Source organism: Hylobates moloch, unplaced genomic scaffold, assembly GCF_009828535.3.
Source record: "Hylobates moloch isolate HMO894 unplaced genomic scaffold, HMol_V3 SCAFFOLD_10, whole genome shotgun sequence".
Taxonomy (NCBI): domain Eukaryota; kingdom Metazoa; phylum Chordata; class Mammalia; order Primates; family Hylobatidae; genus Hylobates; species Hylobates moloch.
The window spans coordinates 81776848-81797582 of record NW_026652285.1 but is presented as its reverse complement, the minus strand read 5'-3'; the positions used below and the strand labels follow the sequence as shown (position 1 = coordinate 81797582).

Here is a 20735-nt window from a genome sequence, read left to right as displayed (position 1 = left end):
CTCTGTCTGTCTGTCTCTCTCTCTCTGTCATCCTCTCTTCCTCTGTATTTCTCTCCCTCTGTCTCCCCTGCTCCCAAGACCCTCCATTGATTTTATACACACACACACACACACACACACACACACACCATATCACTTTTGTTCTCAGAAAACATAAAGCTACCACACTAAACAACTGGCTGATTCCTCCCAAGCAAACCTTCCTTCTTAGCCCCCAGATGTGCTGGTTTGAAAAGTGTGAACATTCTCCCTCCTCAAAAAACCAATCAGTCATGATATTTCACGGTCCAGATGAAAGGCCATCAGGCTGGTGCCTGAAGAAGCAAAAAATCATAAATTGCAAATGACAAATGGTTGCTTTGCTCCTGAATCTGAAACAATCTCATAGTGGTTGAGAATTTTTTTCTTACAAAATGTTTGGCTAGGACCACAGAGGTTCTGACCCTGGGGTGTCTCTGACCTTTAATGTGATACACTGACATCTCTTTTAGAGAGAATACATTTTTCAATGTCAAAGCTTTTAGCCACAAGGCAGTGTAACTTCATTTGAGAAATAGGTGTTGACTGTAGCCAAGGTGAACATCATACAGCTTCAATGGAGTTGGGAGGGACCTCTTAGCTCCTAAACTGAAATGATTGACAATATTGCTACAATATAATGGTGAGACCAGGGGCTTGAGGAGGCTAAGACGAAAGGAAAGGAAGAATCCTTCTCATCAATATCACACTGTGTTTGTCTATCACGCCATCATTAGCAGTACCAATTTTGAATTCTTTCCTCAGAGACTGTTGTCAAATCCGACCACTTCTCACCATCCGGACTGGCACAGCCATCAATCACACCCATCAGTTCTCACCTGCAACAGGTCTCCAGCCTCCTCTCATCCCCTAATTCCTCTATGCCCTCTACAGCCCATTCTTCACACAACAACTGTAACCATCTTTCTAAACTACATATCAGATTGTGTAAATTCTCTGCTTAAAATCCCCCAATAGTTTCCTTTCATTATCTAAACAAAAGCCAGGCTCTTGCTACAGCACTCAGAGACAGATCACTGTGGACCCACTGAAGCTTAAGAGCCACGGCCCCTCACTTGGACAGCCCCTGAAAACTCTGGAAGGTACCTAGTAATGTGTTTTCAAGGGATGGCCATGTTTTTGTAAAGTTTGCAAAAGGAAGATACGTTTTTATTCTTCCTCTGCAAAGGCCTTCAAAGTTGCATAAACTTTGAGCCTTGTGACACCTGGACCTAAGTGGCCTAGAAGGTCTGGCTGACCTAGCCTCTGACCTCTTCTCCCCCAGCATCTCCCCCAGTCGCCACCCTCGAGCCCCTTCCACCACAATGGTGCCCTTTCTAGCTCAGGCTTCGCACTGGCTATTCCTTTTGCCTGGAGCTCGCCTTCCTCCTATGTTACGTGAGATTGCCCACACCCACTTTTTGCCCCAACTTCAGATAGTCTAACCCATTTTTAAATTTTCTTTTTCTGGTAGGATTTTATTGGTATCTAGAATTGCTTATTTATCATTCTAGTGTTTATACAAGGGCTGGGATGCTGTCCATTTCCTCAATAGCCTCAACTTCTAGAAAATACTGTACTGGCTCATAATAGGCTTTCAATAAATAGCTGTTAACCCTTATGCCCAAAAGAATATAAAGCTCAAACACATCCTTGTACACCAGTGTTTATGGCAGCATTATTCATGATACCCAAAAGATGGAAACCACCCAAATGTCAATCAATAGATGAATGAATAATAAAATGTAGTATAGCCATACAATGGAATATTATTCAGCCTTGAAAAGGAATGAAATTTTGACACAGGCTACAACATGGATAAACCTTCAAAGCATTACACAAAGTGAAATTATCCAGACACAAAAGAATAAATAGTATTTGATTCTAAGTATATGGGGCACCTAGAGTAGGCAGTTTCACAGAAACCAAAAGTAGAATGGGGGATAGGGGGTGGGGAGAATAGGGAATTGATGTTTTATGGGTAGAGAGTTTCAGTCTGGGATGACGAAAAAGTTCTGGAAATGGTGATGATTGCACAACATGGTGAATGCACTTAATGCCACTGAATTATACACTTATAAATGGTTACAATGGTAAATTTTATGCTATGTATATTTTACCACACACACAAAATACATATATAGAGAGAAAGAGACACTTTATCCATATTTTGTAAGACGGACTGTATAAATCTCTGTTCCTTGTCACCCAGAGGGCCTATGGCTCCCCTTGACCAATTTTTTTTTTTTTTTTTGAGACGGAGTCTTGCTCTGTCGCCCAGCCTGGAGTGCAGTGGCGCGATCTCGGCGCACTGCAAGCTCCACCTCCCGGGTTCACGCCATTCTCCCGCCTCAGCCTCCTGAGTAGCTGAGACTACAGGCGCCCGCCACCTCGCCCAGCTAATTTTTTTGTATTTTTAGTAAAGACAGGGTTTCACCATGTTAGCCAGGATGGTCTCGATCTCCTGACCTCGTGATCCACCCGCCTCGGCCTCCAAAAGTGCTGGGATTACAGGCGTGAGCCACTGCGCCCGGCCCCTGCCCTTGACCAATCTTAGGAAGCAGGAAAATGTGGGGAGAGAGTGACAAGTGCCAAAGCTTTTCCAGAAAACTGGAGATTTTGATCTTAGGAATCCTTTTCTAATTCCCAAGAGATGGTTGAATGGGGAAAGAAAAGAAAAACTACCAAAACAAGACACAGATAGGCATATCTGAACGATGGCATTTTAGAAGGAGGCTTTAAAAAGCATAAAGTTTAATACACATACACACACACACACACACACACCATACACATACATAGATGCACCTCTAATTTGTGTTATTCCAGGGTAGAACACTCCTCCTCTACTTGTACTGAAGTCATAGACACACCATCCTGATATAACAAAATGCTTTTAATTTCAAGATCTGGAGTAAAACTAATAGGAAAGCAAATTGTACAGCTGATGAAGGCTGGGAGTGAACATACTGAGTTCTTCGGAACAGTGCTTTAACTCACCCAAATGTAATTAGGTTTGAAGAGCCATCATTTTACCAAGCAATCGAGAATCCATAACTGAACCTTGTTCTGTGCAGTCTAATTATCAAATATGCACTGTCTTTATAACGCTTAGCTCCTATTACAATGAAAGAGTTTTGGAGATAATTCTCATCTCACATAAATGAAAACACAACTTACTAACATGTTTGAATTATCTTTTACAAAACAAGTTGCTTTTCCCTTGCTTTTAATAGTAAGGATCCCAGAGTTTATTGATCTTGTTTAGAAAATGGAATACCATGAGCTTCTTGGGCCTAACACATCATATTCATATTATATCCATATAATCATAACTAGAGATTTATACCAAGATATTATGGCTTACAGCCACATGAGACCATAAATAATGAGATTCACTATTTTTAAAATATTAAAGAACTGACCAAAGAAAAATATTTTTAGGATTTAAATTATTTATGACCACAAAATTTTCAAATCATATTTTAAAAGATAAGATTGCATTTATCTATCTCATATACACTTATTAGCTAACCCCTACCCCATTCTGATTTCCCAAAAAATAGAAACTTTGCCTATCCACGTGTAACTGCTAAGTTGTGCCAATTAAAATGAAGAGCCAGGTTTTGTTCTGTGTGTTTCCTTGTTCCACACACAGATTGTTGAACTCCAATTCATCATCAGACTCGCCTACTATGAGACTGTCTTGGGATGGGAAATATAAAAGGATGAGGAACCCCACACCCACTTCTTATATTATATAAAGCCCTGTGCTCTATATTTGCACTGAGAACGTTGCTACTCAGAGTGTGGTCTACAGACCAGCAGCATCAGCATCACCTCCTGGGAAGCTTGTTGGGAACACAGGAACCCCCCAGCCACACCCCCTATCTACAGAATCAGGATCTGCTTTTCAACATGATCCCAAATGATTCACATGCACATGACAGTGGGAAAGATGCTGTCTTAGGAAATGAGACCTTATTATTGATGTCTTTGATTTTAAATGCTGCACCTCCCGCTCAGAAGCAAAGAAGATAAGAAAAGTATTGAAAAGATGGAGGACTTCAAAAGTGTTTCTGGACCAACTTATTTAACGCTTCTCTGGATGGCTCATAGGTGCAGTGGGACAACTTTTAATGCCTTCCAGAGGTTCAGAGGCTTTTGATGTGATCTTAGCAAACGTGACTAAAACCAAGTATCTACAAAGAGTTTAGCAGTGCCCACCAAATTTTCATATGGTTTTGTTTGTTCTGTTTTGGTTTTTGTGTTGTTTCCTTTTTGTTCTTTGTTTTTTGTTTCATTTTGTTTGTGATCCCACTTTGCACCATCATCTGAAAGCTGAGTTTCTGATTCCTCAAGGGGGCAGGCATTCTCCACAATGCTGCTGCACCCATGATCACGGAGGCAGCATTAGTCATAGACTCGTAAGTGCAAACAAAAAGATTTGAAGGTTAAGTCAATTATTCAAACTAGTTTTAATACAGGATTTGGGTTGCTAATTTTTTAAGAAAATGACTTAACCAGTTGTAAGATGACTAGTCCAAACATTAAAGATTTTTTATGCTAAATTAATTTCAAGGGCTATGAAATAAGCTTGGATTTTGACTTCATCTTAGAATCCCCAGACTCCTAAAATTCATTTAGGCTCCTGCCCCAATGCTATGTGCCTCTGACGGATAGTATTCCATCAAACCTTTCCTTTGCATAACACTTGCCACGTTTTATTATAATTACTTGACCAACTATGTTTCTCATTAGATTGTGATCCCTATGAAGGCAAAGACAATGTCTTACTCCTATTTGTACCACAGATACCCATAAAACTGTCTGGCACATACTAGGTACTTAATAATTATGAGTTGAATGAATTAATAAATAAACACGATTGACAGAGAAATTAAAGTATTAAAAGTAGGGCAAGCAGTCTAAACAACAACTGACTTTTCAAGTATGAGATATGTATTAGTCTGTTTTTGCATTGCTATAAAGAAATACTGGAGACTAGGTAATTTATAAGGAAAACAGGTTTATTGGGCTCACAGTTCTGTAGACTGTACAAGAAACATAAAACCAGCATCTGCTTCTGGTGAGGCCTCAGGAAGCTTCCACTCATGGCAGAAGGTGAAGGAGAGCAGGAGTGTCACATGGCAAGAGAGAGGGGAAGAGGTGCCAGGCTCTGTTAAACAGTCAGCTCTGGCATGAACTAATTTATTACTTCAGGGAAGGTACCAAGCCATTCATGAGGGACCCACCCTCAGGACTCAAACACTTCTCACTAGGCCCCACTGCCAACACTGGGGATCACATTTCAACATGAGATCTGGGCGGGGGGACAAATATCCAAACTATATCAAAATACTATATAAAAGTCAGTGGATTGTAATATATTTAATTTATAACCCATTTATTCAGAACTTGTGAAACACACATTTTCATTACACTATATTTTATGCTTTTGTACTGTCTGTGAAGAAGATTACACACAATGGTATAGACTTAATTGACTTGGTAGTAATTTAGGTAGCTTCCGTTTATATACTACTAATAGGTTAAATTATCACATTTTTAAATAGTGCATCAAATACTATAAAGACCTATTTACAAAAGCAGAATTTTGACCAGGAATGTTCCTTCCTATAATGAAGAGAAATAAGATTTCATTTCTTTAAATAAAATCAAATTTTGATTAAGCCTACTTATAACTGAGATTGGTCTTCCCTCTAAGGCATCAAATTTGGGGAATTTTTATTATAAGTTATATATAAGAAAATGACATCTTTCAGTGGGAAGTAAATGAGCACTTTGATACCTGTGGAATAGGAGTGTCTCCTTCTTAAATATTTGAGTATGCACATAACAACACTGAATATCTCTTCCCTATATTGGAGCCTTGAGGTCCAATGACCAGAATGTATGAACAAACAGAAATCACCAGATTCCATCGCAGTAATAAGAAGGGTTCTCATAAGACTTTCAGTGCTTCTATCCTCACATGCTGTGTGAGCTAGGATCCCAGCTGGAAGCAGATGGCATACTCCAACTGGATAACTGAAATAATCTTAATAAAGAGACTGCTTTACAAAGGCAAAGGCAGAGCTGACAGTAACCCACAGCAATGGTGAAGCACCCAGGGGCTAACAAAGTGATGAGGGAACCATTGCCACATCAAGTCCCAAAGGAGCAAAGGAAGGAAGTGGCTACCAGCAGTGGGAGAGAGCTGTAGCTGTAGCAGTAGGAAGGGCTGCTGCGGCCTTCAGAAGAGGAAAGATGCCCTGGCCAACCCACTGCCCTGTAGGAAGAGAAACCATAGATTAAACCGTACACTGACCTCAATTTTCTCTCATCCATGGTTCTCCTGCTGGTGCCTTCCATTGATCCAACTCAACAGGAAGTCAAACAGTAGGAGAGGCAAGCTGAGGGAGTCCATAGAGGTCAGCCTCATAGGGCACAAAGCACAGCTTCATGAGGCACATAGGCAGGGAAGGGTAGAAAATGGATTTGAAGGATGAGATGGAGAACATCACCAGATACACCCTTTCCAAAATACTTCTACTGCAAAGTATTTATAATCTCATTCATGAACTCTTTTTTTGCCATACACATTCCTAAGAATTGAGAGAGAATAAAGATATATAATAACAACAGATTTGTTAATAACAATGACATTTGGTATTTATTAATATTATTTTTGTAGAAACACAAGATTCATTGATTCATTAACTCAAAGATATGGTAAAGTCTTCTTTGTACTTCCCTCAAAGCTGCTGAAATGAACTAAAAGAAGAAAAAATTGGAAGAAAAATTGTATCTACTCTGAGGCTAGGTATGGTGGCTCATATCTATAATCCCAGCACTTTGGGATGCTGAAGTGGGAGGATTGCTTAAGGCCAGGAATTTGAGACCAACTTGGACAACTTAGTGAGAGCCTGTCTCTACTAAAAATGAAAATAATTTAAAAATTAGCCAGGCATGATGGTGTAAGCCTACAGTCCCAGCTACTTGGAGCCCTGCGGCAAGAAGATCTCTTGAGCCCAGGAATTCAAGGCTGCAGTGAGCTCTGATTGTGCTACTATGCTCCAGCCTAGGTGACAGAGCAAGACTTCATCTCTAAAAAACAAATAAATAAATGAATAAATTGATCTACTATGAAACTAGCAAAGAGCTACAATTCTCAAATCACAAGTTATAAGAATTATCTGCCAAACAGAGTATAATTTTTATTAAATCAGTGGACAACCCTAAAAGGTGATATAGTCCTCTACAGATCTTAACTGGCTTTCAAATTTCTAAGTAAGGAGAGAGTACAGAAAGGCCCAACATTTTGTGGTTAGAACTGGCAAAAAGTGGGGGACATCTGTGTGAAGGGGCTGGTTCCCTACCAGAGTGAACTGATGGAGAAAGTGACACCGATGGCACTACTGTGTGAATCCTTCATGTTTATTATCTGCAAAACCTGAAAACTGAAAACCTTAACATGGAGGGATCATCTCAAGGCAAGAGATGTAGGAAAATAGAAGGAAAAGAGTAATTACCTTTGTAGTTGATTTGCCCTGCCACTCTCTTCATAAATGCTAAACCAAGTCATCAAGCAGTGGTAAAGCACCAAATATCTGTCTACCCTCCCGAAACTCACACACACTCAGTAAGCTGGGATATGTGACCTGTCTGAATGATCTGCTGACTCTCTACACAACTTTTTTGAACAGAAGATATTGCAGAGTTGTAAGAATTTTTTATGAGACAAAATATCCAATATAAAGCTAATGTCGGCTGGGCGCGGTGGCTCACGCCTGTAATCCCAGCACTTTGGGAGGCCGAGGTGGGCGGATCACGAGGTCAGGAGATCGAGACCACGGTGAAACCCCGTCTCTACTGAAAATACAAAAAATTAGCCGGGCGTGGTGGCGGGCGCCTGTAGTCCCAGCTACGCGGGAGGCTGAGGCAGGAGAATGGCGTGAACCCGGGAGGCGGAGCTTGCAGTGAGCCGAGATTGCACCACTGCACTCCAGCCCGGCGACAGAGACAGACTCTGTCTCAAAAAAAAAAAAGAAAGAAAAAGAAAAAGCTAATGTTTCCTCCAAATTACTGTCTCCATCCCCTTTACCTATTCTTGGGCAAATAGTAGGTTTGGATAGAATTACCTCTATGTGGAAATGGATAATAAATGCAAAGCCATTAACATACACAGATTCTATATGCAGAGTTATTCTTTTTATAAAAATGAGTTACCAGCAAATGGCAGATAAATAAATAGCTCAAGAAATACAGATAATTTTCTGATAAATGATTCTCCATACATTCAAAAAAATTGAATACATGAACTCTTTTTTAAGAAAAGTGCAAAATGTGCTAGCCAAGCCAGAAAATAAATTGAAGATAACCATAAAACCATTTCGGAAGTGAACCCTACTTAGAAACTGTTGCTTAAAAAGAGAGTCAACTATCTACACGACAGATTTTTCAATGTAAGGAAACTCATAGGAACATCAGGAAAAAAATGAGAAAAGTTCAGAATTAATAGTTATGGAGGGCAATGGGTAACAGATGTCCCTGTAGTAGATAACAGAACAAATAGATTCTTCAATTGAAAGCCACAAGGAAAATATCTTTACAAAAAAATAAAGGAAAATATGACTCTTCAAATCAAAGGAACGACCATTTTCCAGAAAAAAAAACACAATGACTTACAGTAAGAAATATCAAAAAAAGTTACCAAACTTTCAGTGTGTAAAAATAACTTGATCGGCATCAAAGCCAAAAAAAATTGCAGGAGTGGGAGGGATGGGAGTGGGCAAGCCATCTACAAAGAAGAAATAGTCAGTCTAGCCTCAGACTTTCCCAGAGCAAGGGTCAATGCCAGAACACAATGGAATGACATCTTGGAGAATTATGAGGGGCAAAAAACATGATTCTATAATTTTATACACATTCAACTTGTTTGTTCATAGAAACGACCAACAGGCATTTAAAATTTAATACACTTTGGCCCTGTTTGAAAACAAACCCTTTTAACTGAACACTAAATCAACCTACAAGATGCTCAAAAAAGAGGATGTCATTGATGAAAGGGAAGGTGGTGTTCTGATTGCATTTAGATCCAAGACTAACACTCAGCCCACAAAGCATGGCCCTGCCTCAGGACCTTTACAACTGCTCTTCCTTCTTCTGTTTGTCTCACCCCCTCACCTTGTTCAAGTCTCTATCCAAACTTGCCACGTCAGAAAGCTGTTCCCTGATGACACTATCAAAAATAACCCTCCCATCACTCTCCAGTCTCCTAATGTGCTTTTTTTTTAACATTTATTGCTGCCTGACAAAGTATATATGTAATATATGTATTGTCTGTCTCCTCTAAAACAATATAAGCTCCTTTGCCTCTTTGACAATTTACTGTTGTATTCTCAGTGCTCGGAGCAGTGCCTAGGATGAAAAGGGCACTCAAAAACAATCTGTTGATTGAATGAACTAAGATAATTATGTTCAAATTTGCAAATGCTAAAACCTTTGAAAACATAAAACTAACACTATGTATTAGTCCATTTTCATACTATTATAAAGTTACTACCTGAGACTAGATAATTTGTAAACAAAGAGGTTTTATTGACTCACAGTTCTGCATGGCTGGAGAGGCCTCAGGAAACTTACAATCATGGCGAAAGGGGAAGCAGGCATGTCTTACATGGCAGCAGGAGAGAGAGAAAGAGCAGGGGAAACTGCCACTTTTAAACTATCGGATCTTGTGAGAACTCACTCACTATCATGAGAACAGCATGGGGAAAACCATCCCTATAATCCAATCACCTCCCACCAGGTCCCTTCCTGAACACATGGGGACTACAGTTTGAGATGAGATTTGGGTGGGGACACAGAGCCAAACTATATCACACTATAACTGCAACAAATGGTAAAAGTGGGGCTAAGTGACGTGTGCTCATTTCCTCAACTTTAAGAGTAAGAAATCTATCAATAAAGTCTACATTTGACAAACTGTAAAACAATCACTTGATCACTTTTAAAAGTCAATGAGATATTTTAAGCTTTGTCTTTGTAAGTGATTTACACTATCTTCTGAACATTTGCACCTTGTGGCTTCCTAGGGCTCTCTGAGAAAGTGACAAGTAGAGAGAGCAAGAGCACAGACCACGACCACTGACAGTGTATCATCACCACTTGATGATGTACATCAAGTTAGACTAGTCAAACATAAATATTCAAATATGAATATATAATGTGGCTAGGGTTGTCAAGGATTTGGGGAAACAGGGGCTCTCAAACATGATGATGGCAATGTAAAGGGATACAACACTTTTGGAGGCACCTGGGCAATATCTAACAAAATTTACAATGTGCATATTCACTTACCCAGCAATTTCATTTCTAGAAAATTGTATGCAGATTCATTTGCAGTGTGGACAAGGATGTTCATTGTAGCATTGAAAATAGTAGCAAAAAGTGGAAACAAGTCTAACTCTTCATCATAAAGAACTGGTTAATGATATTCCAAAAGTAAATACTAAGCAGTTTTATAAAAGCGAATGAAGTAGATGTGTATATATTGATATTCAAAGCATGTGTTTTACCACTGAGCTACAATGCTGACATATATTGAGAAGTAAAAGTATGTAGAATATAATATGAAGTGGAAAAAGCAAGCTGTAGAACAACATATGTGGTATGATTTCATTTATGTAAAAGAAATATTTAAACCTATATATATAAGTGTTTCCAACTCTATGATGTTTGCATGAAAGATATCTGGAAAGAGGTTTCCCAAGTGTTCATGGTAATCACCTCTAGGAACTGAGATATGAGGGAGAGAATGGAAAATGGGGATATTTACTTCATAAACTTCTACAATATTTGAATTGTTTTATAAAGCATACATTACTTTCATCATAGAAATTAACTTCTAAAAGTCTTACACATTTCTAAACACATTTGTTTAATGCCCACCATATGCTGAGCACACAAAATGCCACATTTTGTGTCATCAGAAGACTGATTTAGCAAGAAAAATAGTTCAAACTCACAAAGTATCCATAGTCACACGTAGACTAAACCATAAGCTCCTTGAAGACAGGGTAAGGGATGTTTTCACCACCTTTTATCGCAAGTACCTATCACAGTGCTTCATACATAGAAAGTATTCAATAAATATTTGCTAACTAAATGAGTTACTGGATGAATGAATGAAGGCATATGTTAAGAATCTTAAGTTATCTGTAACTTAATGTCCCTACTGCACTTATTCTTTCACGAACCTAGATTTGTGCATTTGCAAAATCAAACTTCAGATGTTTCATGACCACCACTGGATGCTATACGCCTAAGTCCATGTGATAACAGGCATCTGACTGGTGATGGGGAATGCCACTTCTGGTCCAAGACTGCCACCCACATTGTCAGAGCCCCAGGGCTTACAGGGATGGCAACAACTTAGAGTGCTCGTGTTACGTTCTTTGTGCCTTTTGGATCCCATACTGTTTTGAAGACAATTCCAGAGAAGTGTGAGGCAAAATCTATAGGTGTGGCATCAAATTAATAACTGCAGGTATTAAAGTGCATTCCTACAAACACATGGATCTCATACCCAACCCACCCAGGAGGGCAGCAAGTACCTGCCATTGCCTGATGTTTCATGTACCATACAAGAATGCTGACATGGTACAGAACATGACACCAACCCCACCTTCTGGTTTTCCAGTAGGTCTTCTCTGTTCTACACATCCAGTACAGAGCATGTCACAAAGAAAAATTTTAACTTCAATCAGTTAGTACCCTCTTTTCTTGTTTATTACCTAGATTTTTCTTTCTTTTTTTATTTCTTTTTCTGCTTGCTTTTTTGTTTGCTCTTCTAGCCTCTTAAGATGGAAATTAGACCATTCTTCTTTTCCAAGATAGACCTTTTGTAAATTTTATTTTATTTTAGATTCAGGGGAGTACATGTGCAAGTTTGTTACATGGGTATATTGCATACTGGTGGAGACTGGGCTTCTAATGTATCCATTACCCAAATAGTGAACACTGTACCCAATAGGTAATTTTTCAACCCTTGTCCCTTCCCACCCCTGCCCCCGTTTTGAGGTCCCCAGTGTCCATTATTTTCATCTTTATGTCCATGTGTACATATCATTTAGCTCTCACTTATAAATGAGAACATGCAATATTTGGTTTTCTGATTCTGAATTAGCTCACTTAGGATAATGGCATCCAGCTCCATCTATGTTGCTGTAAAGGACATGATTTCATTCTCTTTTATGGCTGGGTTTTTTTTTTTTTAATTTAAACTAAGAAGCTCTTATTTTACTAAAACCAACAATGCTTGTGAAAAAAAAATGACTATGTATCCTAATTTTCACTAAGTTTCATTTTAAATTGGAAACCTTGGTGATATGGTTTGTCTCTGCGTCCCCACCCAAATCTCGTCTTGTAGCTCCCACAATTCCCATGTGTTGTGGAAGGCACCTGGTGGCAGATGATTGAATCATGCAGGCAGGCCTTTCCCGTGCTGGTCTCATAATAGTGAATGGGTCTCATGAGATCTGGTGGTTTTTAAAATGGAAGTTTCTCTGCACAAGCTCTCTTTTGCCTGCTGCCCTCCATATAAGATGTGGCTTGCTCCTCATTGCCTTCTGCCGTGATTGTGAGGCTTCCCCAGCCACATGGAACTGTGAGTTCACCATTAAAACTCTTTCCTTTGTAAATTGCCCAGTCTCAGGTATGTCTTAATCGGCAGCATGAAAACAGACTAATACAGTACATTCGTACCAGTAGAGTGGGGTGCTGATGAAAAAATAGTCAAAACTGTGGAGGCAACATTGGAATTGGGTAACAGGCAGAGGTTGAAACAGTTTGGAGGGCTCAGAAAAAGACAGGAAAATGTGGGAAAGTTTGGAACTCCCTAGAGACTTACTGAATGGCCTTGACCAAAATGTTGATAATGATATGGACAATGAAATCCAGGCTGAGGAGGTCTCAGATGAAAATCAAAAATTTGTTGGGAACTGGAGCAAAGATGACTCTTGTTATATTTTAGCAAAGAAACTGGCAGCATTTTTCCCTTGCCCTAGAGATTTGTGGAACTTTGAACTTGAGAGAGATGATTTAGGGCATCTGGTGGAAGAAATTCCTAAGCAGCAAAGCATTCAAGAGGTGAATTGGGTGCTGTTAAAGGCATTCAGTTTTATAAGGGAAGCAGAGCATAAAAGTTCAGAAAATTTGCAGCCTGACAGTGTGATAGAAAAGACAAACCCTTTTTCTGAGGAGAAATTTAATCAGTATACACACACATGAGTTCACTGATTTAACATCTATCTCTCATCAGACAATGAGAATCATGACTGTTTTGTTGACCAGTGCTAATCTCAACAAATATTTGTTGGTTAAATTAAAACATAAAAGAAGTGAATTTTATTCCCTCTTTTAATAAATGTTTATAAATATAAGTTGGTTACAGTAAGTAAGGGGAATGGAGTCCCTATTTCACTCATATTCAAAGTGGGCTTTCCTACCTGGGATGAAATTTGAGGAGTGTTTAGATTGAAAGGAAGGGGCAGTATTCGGCACAAGGGAAATGTTGTGAGACCCAAGGAGGGACAGGGAAAGGTGATATTCTAAAAGGGAAAAAAGTGAGAATGAAAAAGCTCATTATATTAAGTGATGTAGATTGGATGTCCCCCTCCAGCTATCAAGTTGAGAGGTAATCCCCAGTGTTGTACGTGGGGCCTGGTGGGAGGTGTTTTGGTCCTGGGGGTGAAACCTGGGGATGGGGCCTTGGTGCTCACTGGCAATAGTGAGTGAGTTCTCCTGAGATCTGGTTGTTTAAAGTCTGTGACACCCCCCGCCACCCCTCACTCTTGCTCCTGCTCCCAACATACAATTTGCCAGGCTTCTGCTTCACCTTTCTCCATGACTGAAAGCTTCCTGAGGCCTCACCGGAAGCTGAGCTGACTCCTGTACCACACTTCCTATACAACCTGCAGAATCATTAGCCAATTAAAGCTTTTCTTTATAAATTACCCTGTCTCAGGGAGAGGAGCCAAGATGGCCAAAAGTAACAGCTCCAGTCTACAGCTCCCAGCATGAGCAACGGAGAAGACAGGTGATTTCTGCATTTCCAACTGAGGCACCAAGTTCATCTCACTGGGGAGTGTCAGACAGTGGGTGCAGGACAGTGGGTGCAGCGCACCGAGCGTGAGCCGAAGCAGGACAAGGCATTGCCTCACCTGGGAAGCGTAAGGGGTCAGGGAATTCCCTTTCCTAGTCAAAGAAAGGGGCGACAGACGGCACCTGGAAAATCAGGTCACTCCCACCCTAATACTGCGCTTTTCCAATAGTCTTAGCAAACGGCACACCAGGAGATTATATCCTGCACCAAGCTCAGAGGGTCCTACGCCCACGGAACCTCGCTCATTACTAGCACAGCATTCTGAGATCAAACTGCAAGGCGGCAGCAAGGCTGGGGGAGGGGCGCCCGCCATCGCCAAGGCTTGAGTAGGTAAACAAAGCGGCCAGGAAGCTCGAACTGAGTGGAGCCCACCACAGCTCAAGGAGGCCTGCCTGCCTCTGTAGACTCCACCTCTGGGGGCAGGGTATAGCCGAACAAAAGGCAGCAGAAGACTCTGCAGACTTTAATGTCCCTGTCTGACAGCTTTGAGGAGAATAGTGGTTCTCCCAGCACGCAGCTGGAGATCTGAGAATGGACAGACTGCCTCCTCAAGTGGGTCCCTGACCCCCAAGTAGCCTAACTGGGAGGCACCCCCAAGTAGGGGCAGACTGACACCTCACACTGCCAGGTACTCCTCTGAGACAAAACCTCCAGAGGAACGATCAGGCAGCAACATTTGCTGTTCACCAATATCCGCTGTTCTGCAGCCTCCGCTGCTGATACCCAGGCAAACAGGGTCTGGAGTGGACCTCCAGCAAACTCCAACAGACCTGCAGATGAGGATCCTGACTGTTAGAAGGAAAACTAACAAACAGAAAGGACACCTACACCAAAACCCCTCTGTACGTCACCATCATCAAAGACCAAAGGTAGATAAAACCACAAAGATGGGGAAAAAACAGAGCAGAGAAACAGGAAACTCTAAAAATCAGAGCGCGTCTCCTCCTCCAAAGGAATGCAGCTCCTCACCAGCAATGGAACAAAGCTGGACAGAGAATAACTTTGACGAGTTGAGAGAAGAAGGCTTCAGACGATCAAACAACTCCAAGCTAAAGGAGGAAGTTTGAACCCATGGCAAAGAAGTTAAAAACCTTGAAAAAAAAATAGACGAATGGACAACTAGAATAACCAATGCAGAGAAGTCCTTAAAGGACCTGATGGAGCTGAAAACCATGGCACAAGAACTACGTGACGAATGCACAAGACTCAGTAGCTGATTCGATCAACTGGAAGAAAGGGTATCAGTGATGGAAGATGAAATCAATGAAATGAGGCAAGAAGAGAAGTTTAGAGAAAAAAGAATAAAAAGAAATGAACAAAGCCTCCAAGAAATACAGGACTATGTGAAAAGACCAAATCTACGTCTGACTGGTGTACCTGAAAATGACGGGGAGAATGGAACCAAGTTGGAAAACAGTCTGCAGGATATTATCCAGGAGAACTTCCCCAGTCTAGCAAGGCAGGCCAATATTCAAATTCAGGAAATACAGAGAACACCACAAAGATACTCCTCGAGAAGAGCAACTCCAAGACACATAATTGTCAGATTCACCAAAGTTGAAATGAAGGAAAAAATTTTAAGGGCAGCCAGAGAGAAAGGTCGGGTTACCCACAAAGGGAAGCCCATCAGACTAACAGCTGATCTCTCAGCAGAAACTCTACAAGCCAGAAGAGAGTGGGGGCCAATATTCAACATTCTTAAAGAAAAGAATTTTCAACCCAGAATTTCATATCCAGCCAAACTAAGCTTCATAAGCGAAGGAGAAATAAAATACTTTACAGACAAGCAAATGCTGAGAGATTTTGTCACCACCAGGCCTGCCCTAAAAGAGCTCCTGAAGGAAGCACTAAACATGGAAAGGAATAACCGGTACCAGCCACTGCAAAAACATGCCAAATTGTAAAGACCATCGAGGCTAGGAAGAAACTGCATCAACTAACGAGCAAAATAACCAGCTAACATCATAATGACAGGATCAAATTCACACATAACAATATTAACGTTAAATGTAAATGGGCTAAATGCTCCAATTAAAAGACACAGACTGGCAAATTGGAGAGAGAGTCAAGACCCATCAGTGTGCTGTATTCAGGAAACCCATCTCACATGCAGAGACACACATAGGCTCAAAATAAAGGGATGGAGGAAGATCTACCAAGCAAATGGAAAACAAAAAAAGGCAGGGGTTGCAATCCTAGTATCTGATAAAACAGACTTTAAACAAACAAAGATCAAAAGACACAAAGAAGGCCATTACCTAATGGTAAAGGGATCAATTCAACAAGAAGAGCTAACTATCCTATATATATATGCACCCAATATAGGAGCACCCAGATTCTTTATAAATTACCCTGTCTCAAGTATTTCTTTACAACAATGCAGGAACGGCCTAATACATTAAGGAAGCAAAGGAAGTAGGGCAGAAAACAGAGTTGGAAATTGGAAAGGTTAACCAGGAAGTGAGAACTTTGGAATGTCACTTGGGAATGGGAAAGCCAAGGCCAAGTAGATTAGGGAGAAGGAGGCTAATTGAGGCCGCAATTTGGATCCTGTGGAGCGAGAAGAATGTGATGAGGAAGGTCTTTGTTCACAAGGAGTTCCAGGTGTGAGCTTAGAACACCTGGAGGAAACCTTAGTGAGGGGACTCAGAGGGAATGTGGGAAAGAGCTGAGGACCTTTGTGAAGTTACCAATCCTGTGTGCTGTTCCAGTTATTGAGCACCCAAGTGGTAAGTCTGGGAGAAACACTTCAAATATTAGATTATCCATGTGAGAGCATAAAGATGAAAGTTGCTGCCCTGGCAAACGACCAGCCTCTCCTTTAGCCCTACCCAGTGAGAGGACTAGATCTATGTTCAGTCTCTTGTAAAGGACAGTCTCCATGTCTAAGAAAATGACAGTGAGGAACAAGAATGAAGTGTGCATCAGGCCAAGTCTGTTCTGTATACCCAAGCCTGCTGTGGCTTCTTGCTGGTTCTCACATCTACAGTGGTATCTTGGGAATTATGTTATTCTCAATTGCCCTCCAGGCATTGTCTTTCCCTTTCTTTCTCTTTCTTTCTTTCTTTCTTTCTTTCTTTCTTTCTTTCTTTCTTTCTTTCTTTCTTTCTTTCTTTCTTTCTCTCCTTCCTTCCTTCCTTCCTTCCTTCCTTCTTTCTTTCTTTCTTTTTTTGAGATGAGGTTTTGCTCTGTCACCCAGTGCAGTGGTGCAATTATAGCTCAGTGAATCCTTGAACTCCTGGGCTCATCAAGAGTTCCTACCACCTCTGTCCTCAAAGCACTGAGATTGCAGTCATGAACCACCACACCATGTATTTCTTTATTTAAAAAAAAAAAAAAAAAAAAAAAGACTGGGCATGGTGGCTCACGCCTATAATCCCAGCAAGACTGGGGCAGGAGGATTGCTTGGGCCCAGGAGTTCAAGACTAGCCTGAGCAACATAGGGCAATCCCATCTCTATGAAAAATTAAAGATTAGCTGGGCATGGTTGTGCATGCCTGTAGTCCCATCAGAAGGCTGAGGTGGGGGGATTGTTTGAGCCCAGGAGGTCAATACTGCAGTAAGCCATGATAGTGCCATTGCACTCCAGCCTGGGTGACAGAGTGAGACCCTGTCTAAAACAAAAAATAGCTTGATGCCAATCCGAAACCCCATTAAATGCTGTAGACTATAATATTAGGTTGATGCAACAGTAATTTGTGGTTTTTGCCATTGAAAGTAATGTCAAAAGCTGCAATTACTGTTGCACCAACCTAATAATAATAGATAATATTCATAGATAATAGATATTTATTGAGCTTGCTTTATGCCAGGCTCTGTTCTAAGAACCTTATATGTATATGTATCAACTTACATGCATTAACTTCTTTAATGTTCACAAAAAGCACAAGAAATAGTTACTATTATTATTCCCATTTTCCAGATGGGGAAAATGAGGCCCAGGGAGATTAACGCCATTCAGCAAAGTGTCAGAAGGCTCAAACCAGCCTATCTGACTCCAGAACCCAGCTCTTAATCATGACACTAGTTCCTTAAATTTGTACATATCTTACAATTTACAAAGCCCTTTGGAAGAGATACAAATATTACATGATCCTCTCAATAATGCTTCAAAGTGAGTAAGGAACATCTTTGTTTCCATTGCACAGATAGGGAAACTGATGCTCAGAGACATTCAATTACTGGAGCAGGAAATCAATAACACCAGTATCAGGCTAGGTGGGGCCTGAAATCCGTGACCATGACTCCTACAATGCCACACCATCTCTCACTTCTGCTTTAGCAGCCTTTCTGAGGATTAAATTGCATCTACACAATCAGATATGCAGAGGGATAAAGGCCGCTAAGGTTTCTTGGGTTTGGCATGAAGGTCCTGATGTCTGAAAACATGACTTTATCTCTAACTTGAAATATGATTTCAGACGGCCTCAATGTCAAGGAGTAGTGTGGGAAGAGGACGGAAGAGGAGAAGCTGACCAAGTGAGCGGGATCTAATAGCCGGCTCCAAAAATGACCCTTCCTTGGAGCGGCTGGCTGTCGCCTGTCAGAGTGGTCCTGCTGTGGCAGCAGCTCGAGAGAGTGTCCAAAAAGCAATGCAGGGATGCAAACACAGAGAAAAGAGGAAGCCTAGACCAGACCCACAACCGGAGCCTTTTATTACATCTTTTCTGGTTAACGCCTCTCTTGTCTTCATGCCCTCTCTTCCCCACCCATCCATGCAGTATCCACGGTGCCAAACGTTGTAATTCCACTCCGGGCTGCCGCCAATATGTTTGTCTTATTTCTCCAACACCCCAGGAACAAATCAATTCTTTTGGATCTTCTGATGTTTTCTAGTAGCCAGTACATTGCAGCCCTGGCTCATATTACCCACTAACTCATCATTCTTCCATTACACGCTTCACACCGAACCGCGTTTGCTTCCGATCCGCAGTGACCCCCTCCCTCTTTTTTTAACTGCAGTCCAATAATGCTGACATGGTTAGGAATCGGAAGTCATGGCTATTGCGGCCAACTCCCCGATAAGCGGAAGCTTGGGGCAGGGATAGGAAAGCCCAGAACGTGCCTCCGTCCTTAGCAACATCATCTACTCCCCTCACTCGCCCCTCAGGCCCTGCTGGCCAAGGGGCAGCCGCAAAAACCACACCACCCGGGGCTCCCACCCCTTGCCTCCTGCCGCCGCGGCGGCTGCTATAGAAACACCAGGCGTACACACAGGGCTGAAATTAAACACCCATCCTGGACGCGGACTCGAGCGGGATCTGCCTGCCGCCGCGGTCACCATGGCAACATGCCGAGGGTAGAGCAGTTGGCTGCGCGGCGCGGGGATACTCACTCCATCGCGGGGCTCGGCAGCCGGGCGCGCTGCTGCGGGGCTCACCGGCGCTGCTCGCCTCTCCCGGAGCGGAGTGCACTGGTCGCGCCGCGCGCGAGGTGGAGCTGGGAGCCGTCTCCCCTCCCCGCCCGCACCCCCTCCTTCCCTGGAGGGTTGAAAGTGAGTGCTCAGGCTCTCTCGGCTCCCAGCCTGCGAATAAAACGGGAAGCAATTGGATAATGTTGTTCGCTGGGCGCTAGACAAGCCACCCCACTTCAGGGTTTCGGGGAGGGAGCCCGCTGGCAGCTGCGCGTGGGGTGAGGTGGCCACCAGCGCGCAGTGCCGCCCGCCCTAGGCGCCAGGTGCGCCGGGGCTCCCCTGGGACTGGCGGCGCGGCGGGGAGCCTGGGGAGAAGTGTGGGTGGGGGAGTAGGGCGGCTGCGGCGGGTGGCACAGCCCAGAGGGCATAGAGAAACGGGTGAGTCATTGGCAAGGTGGCAGCTATCGCCGCTTAGAAGTTGCAAGAAGCGTCTGGCCTCTGCAAGCAGCAAGGACTGCCCCCAGTGGGCTGGGCATGGGTTCGGAAACGCCATTGTGCCGGCCCGGCGAGATCCCTCTGAGTTTCCCAAGCAAAACTCCAGCTACCTTGCAGCGCCTTAATGCGGCGTTTCACCACCTTGGCGACCCCATGCCCCTTTCCGTTTCACTCCAAATTCTGCGTGTTCCCGCCTGCCAGGAAGACATTGTCCAGGGTCAGTTTCCCTAGTCTGTTACTTGAAAACAATGGCTATATTGACTATGGTTTCCCAAATTACCACGGCCCCGGCCCCGCGGTAATTAGCCACCTGGAGTACGTACTCCCTGCCTCCACCCCCTCTGAGAATCCTCTACTCCTAACGGTTTCCAGAGCAGGAACCTGGTTCTCATCCAGGTGTCCTGCACCTGCTACAATGAAGAGTAGATGGGACAGCTTCAGGCTTTTCTTGTATCTTGCAGCCGGGTCCCTCTGTGAGTCGGTGTCTGCCAGGTGCTGAAAACGCAGCACCAAGCATAGGCATAGCCATCACAGCCCCTGCCCTGCAGGAGCTCACGGGTTAAAGTAGAAAGGCAAAGCACAGATAAAGACAAAAATAAACATATCGTCACAGGCCGAAAATATTACTATAAAAATTAAGTAATTAGATGCTGTGATGAATGTTCTAGAATTAATTTTTGGTGATGATTGTGCAACTGA

General features: G+C 42.4%; 1 protein-coding gene across 7 annotated transcripts in view; it reads right to left on the bottom strand.

Moving 5' to 3' along the window:
• PALM2AKAP2 (PALM2 and AKAP2 fusion) overlaps positions 1-19663 on the bottom strand; it is a 533392-nt gene extending 513729 nt beyond the window's left edge. For 5 of the 7 annotated variants that reach the window (XM_032164831.1, XM_058445342.1, XM_032164830.2 and 2 more), the window contains exon 1: positions 19524-19581. In XM_032164831.1, coding sequence (XP_032020722.1) covers positions 19524-19528 — 5 coding nt within the window. In that variant the 5' untranslated portion in view covers positions 19529-19581. Of the gene's footprint in view, positions 1-19523 lie in introns of all 7 variants that reach the window. The other 2 variants (XM_058445343.1, XM_032164836.2) reach the window with 2 other exon arrangements.
• Between the last annotated feature and the right edge of the window lie 1072 nt (positions 19664-20735).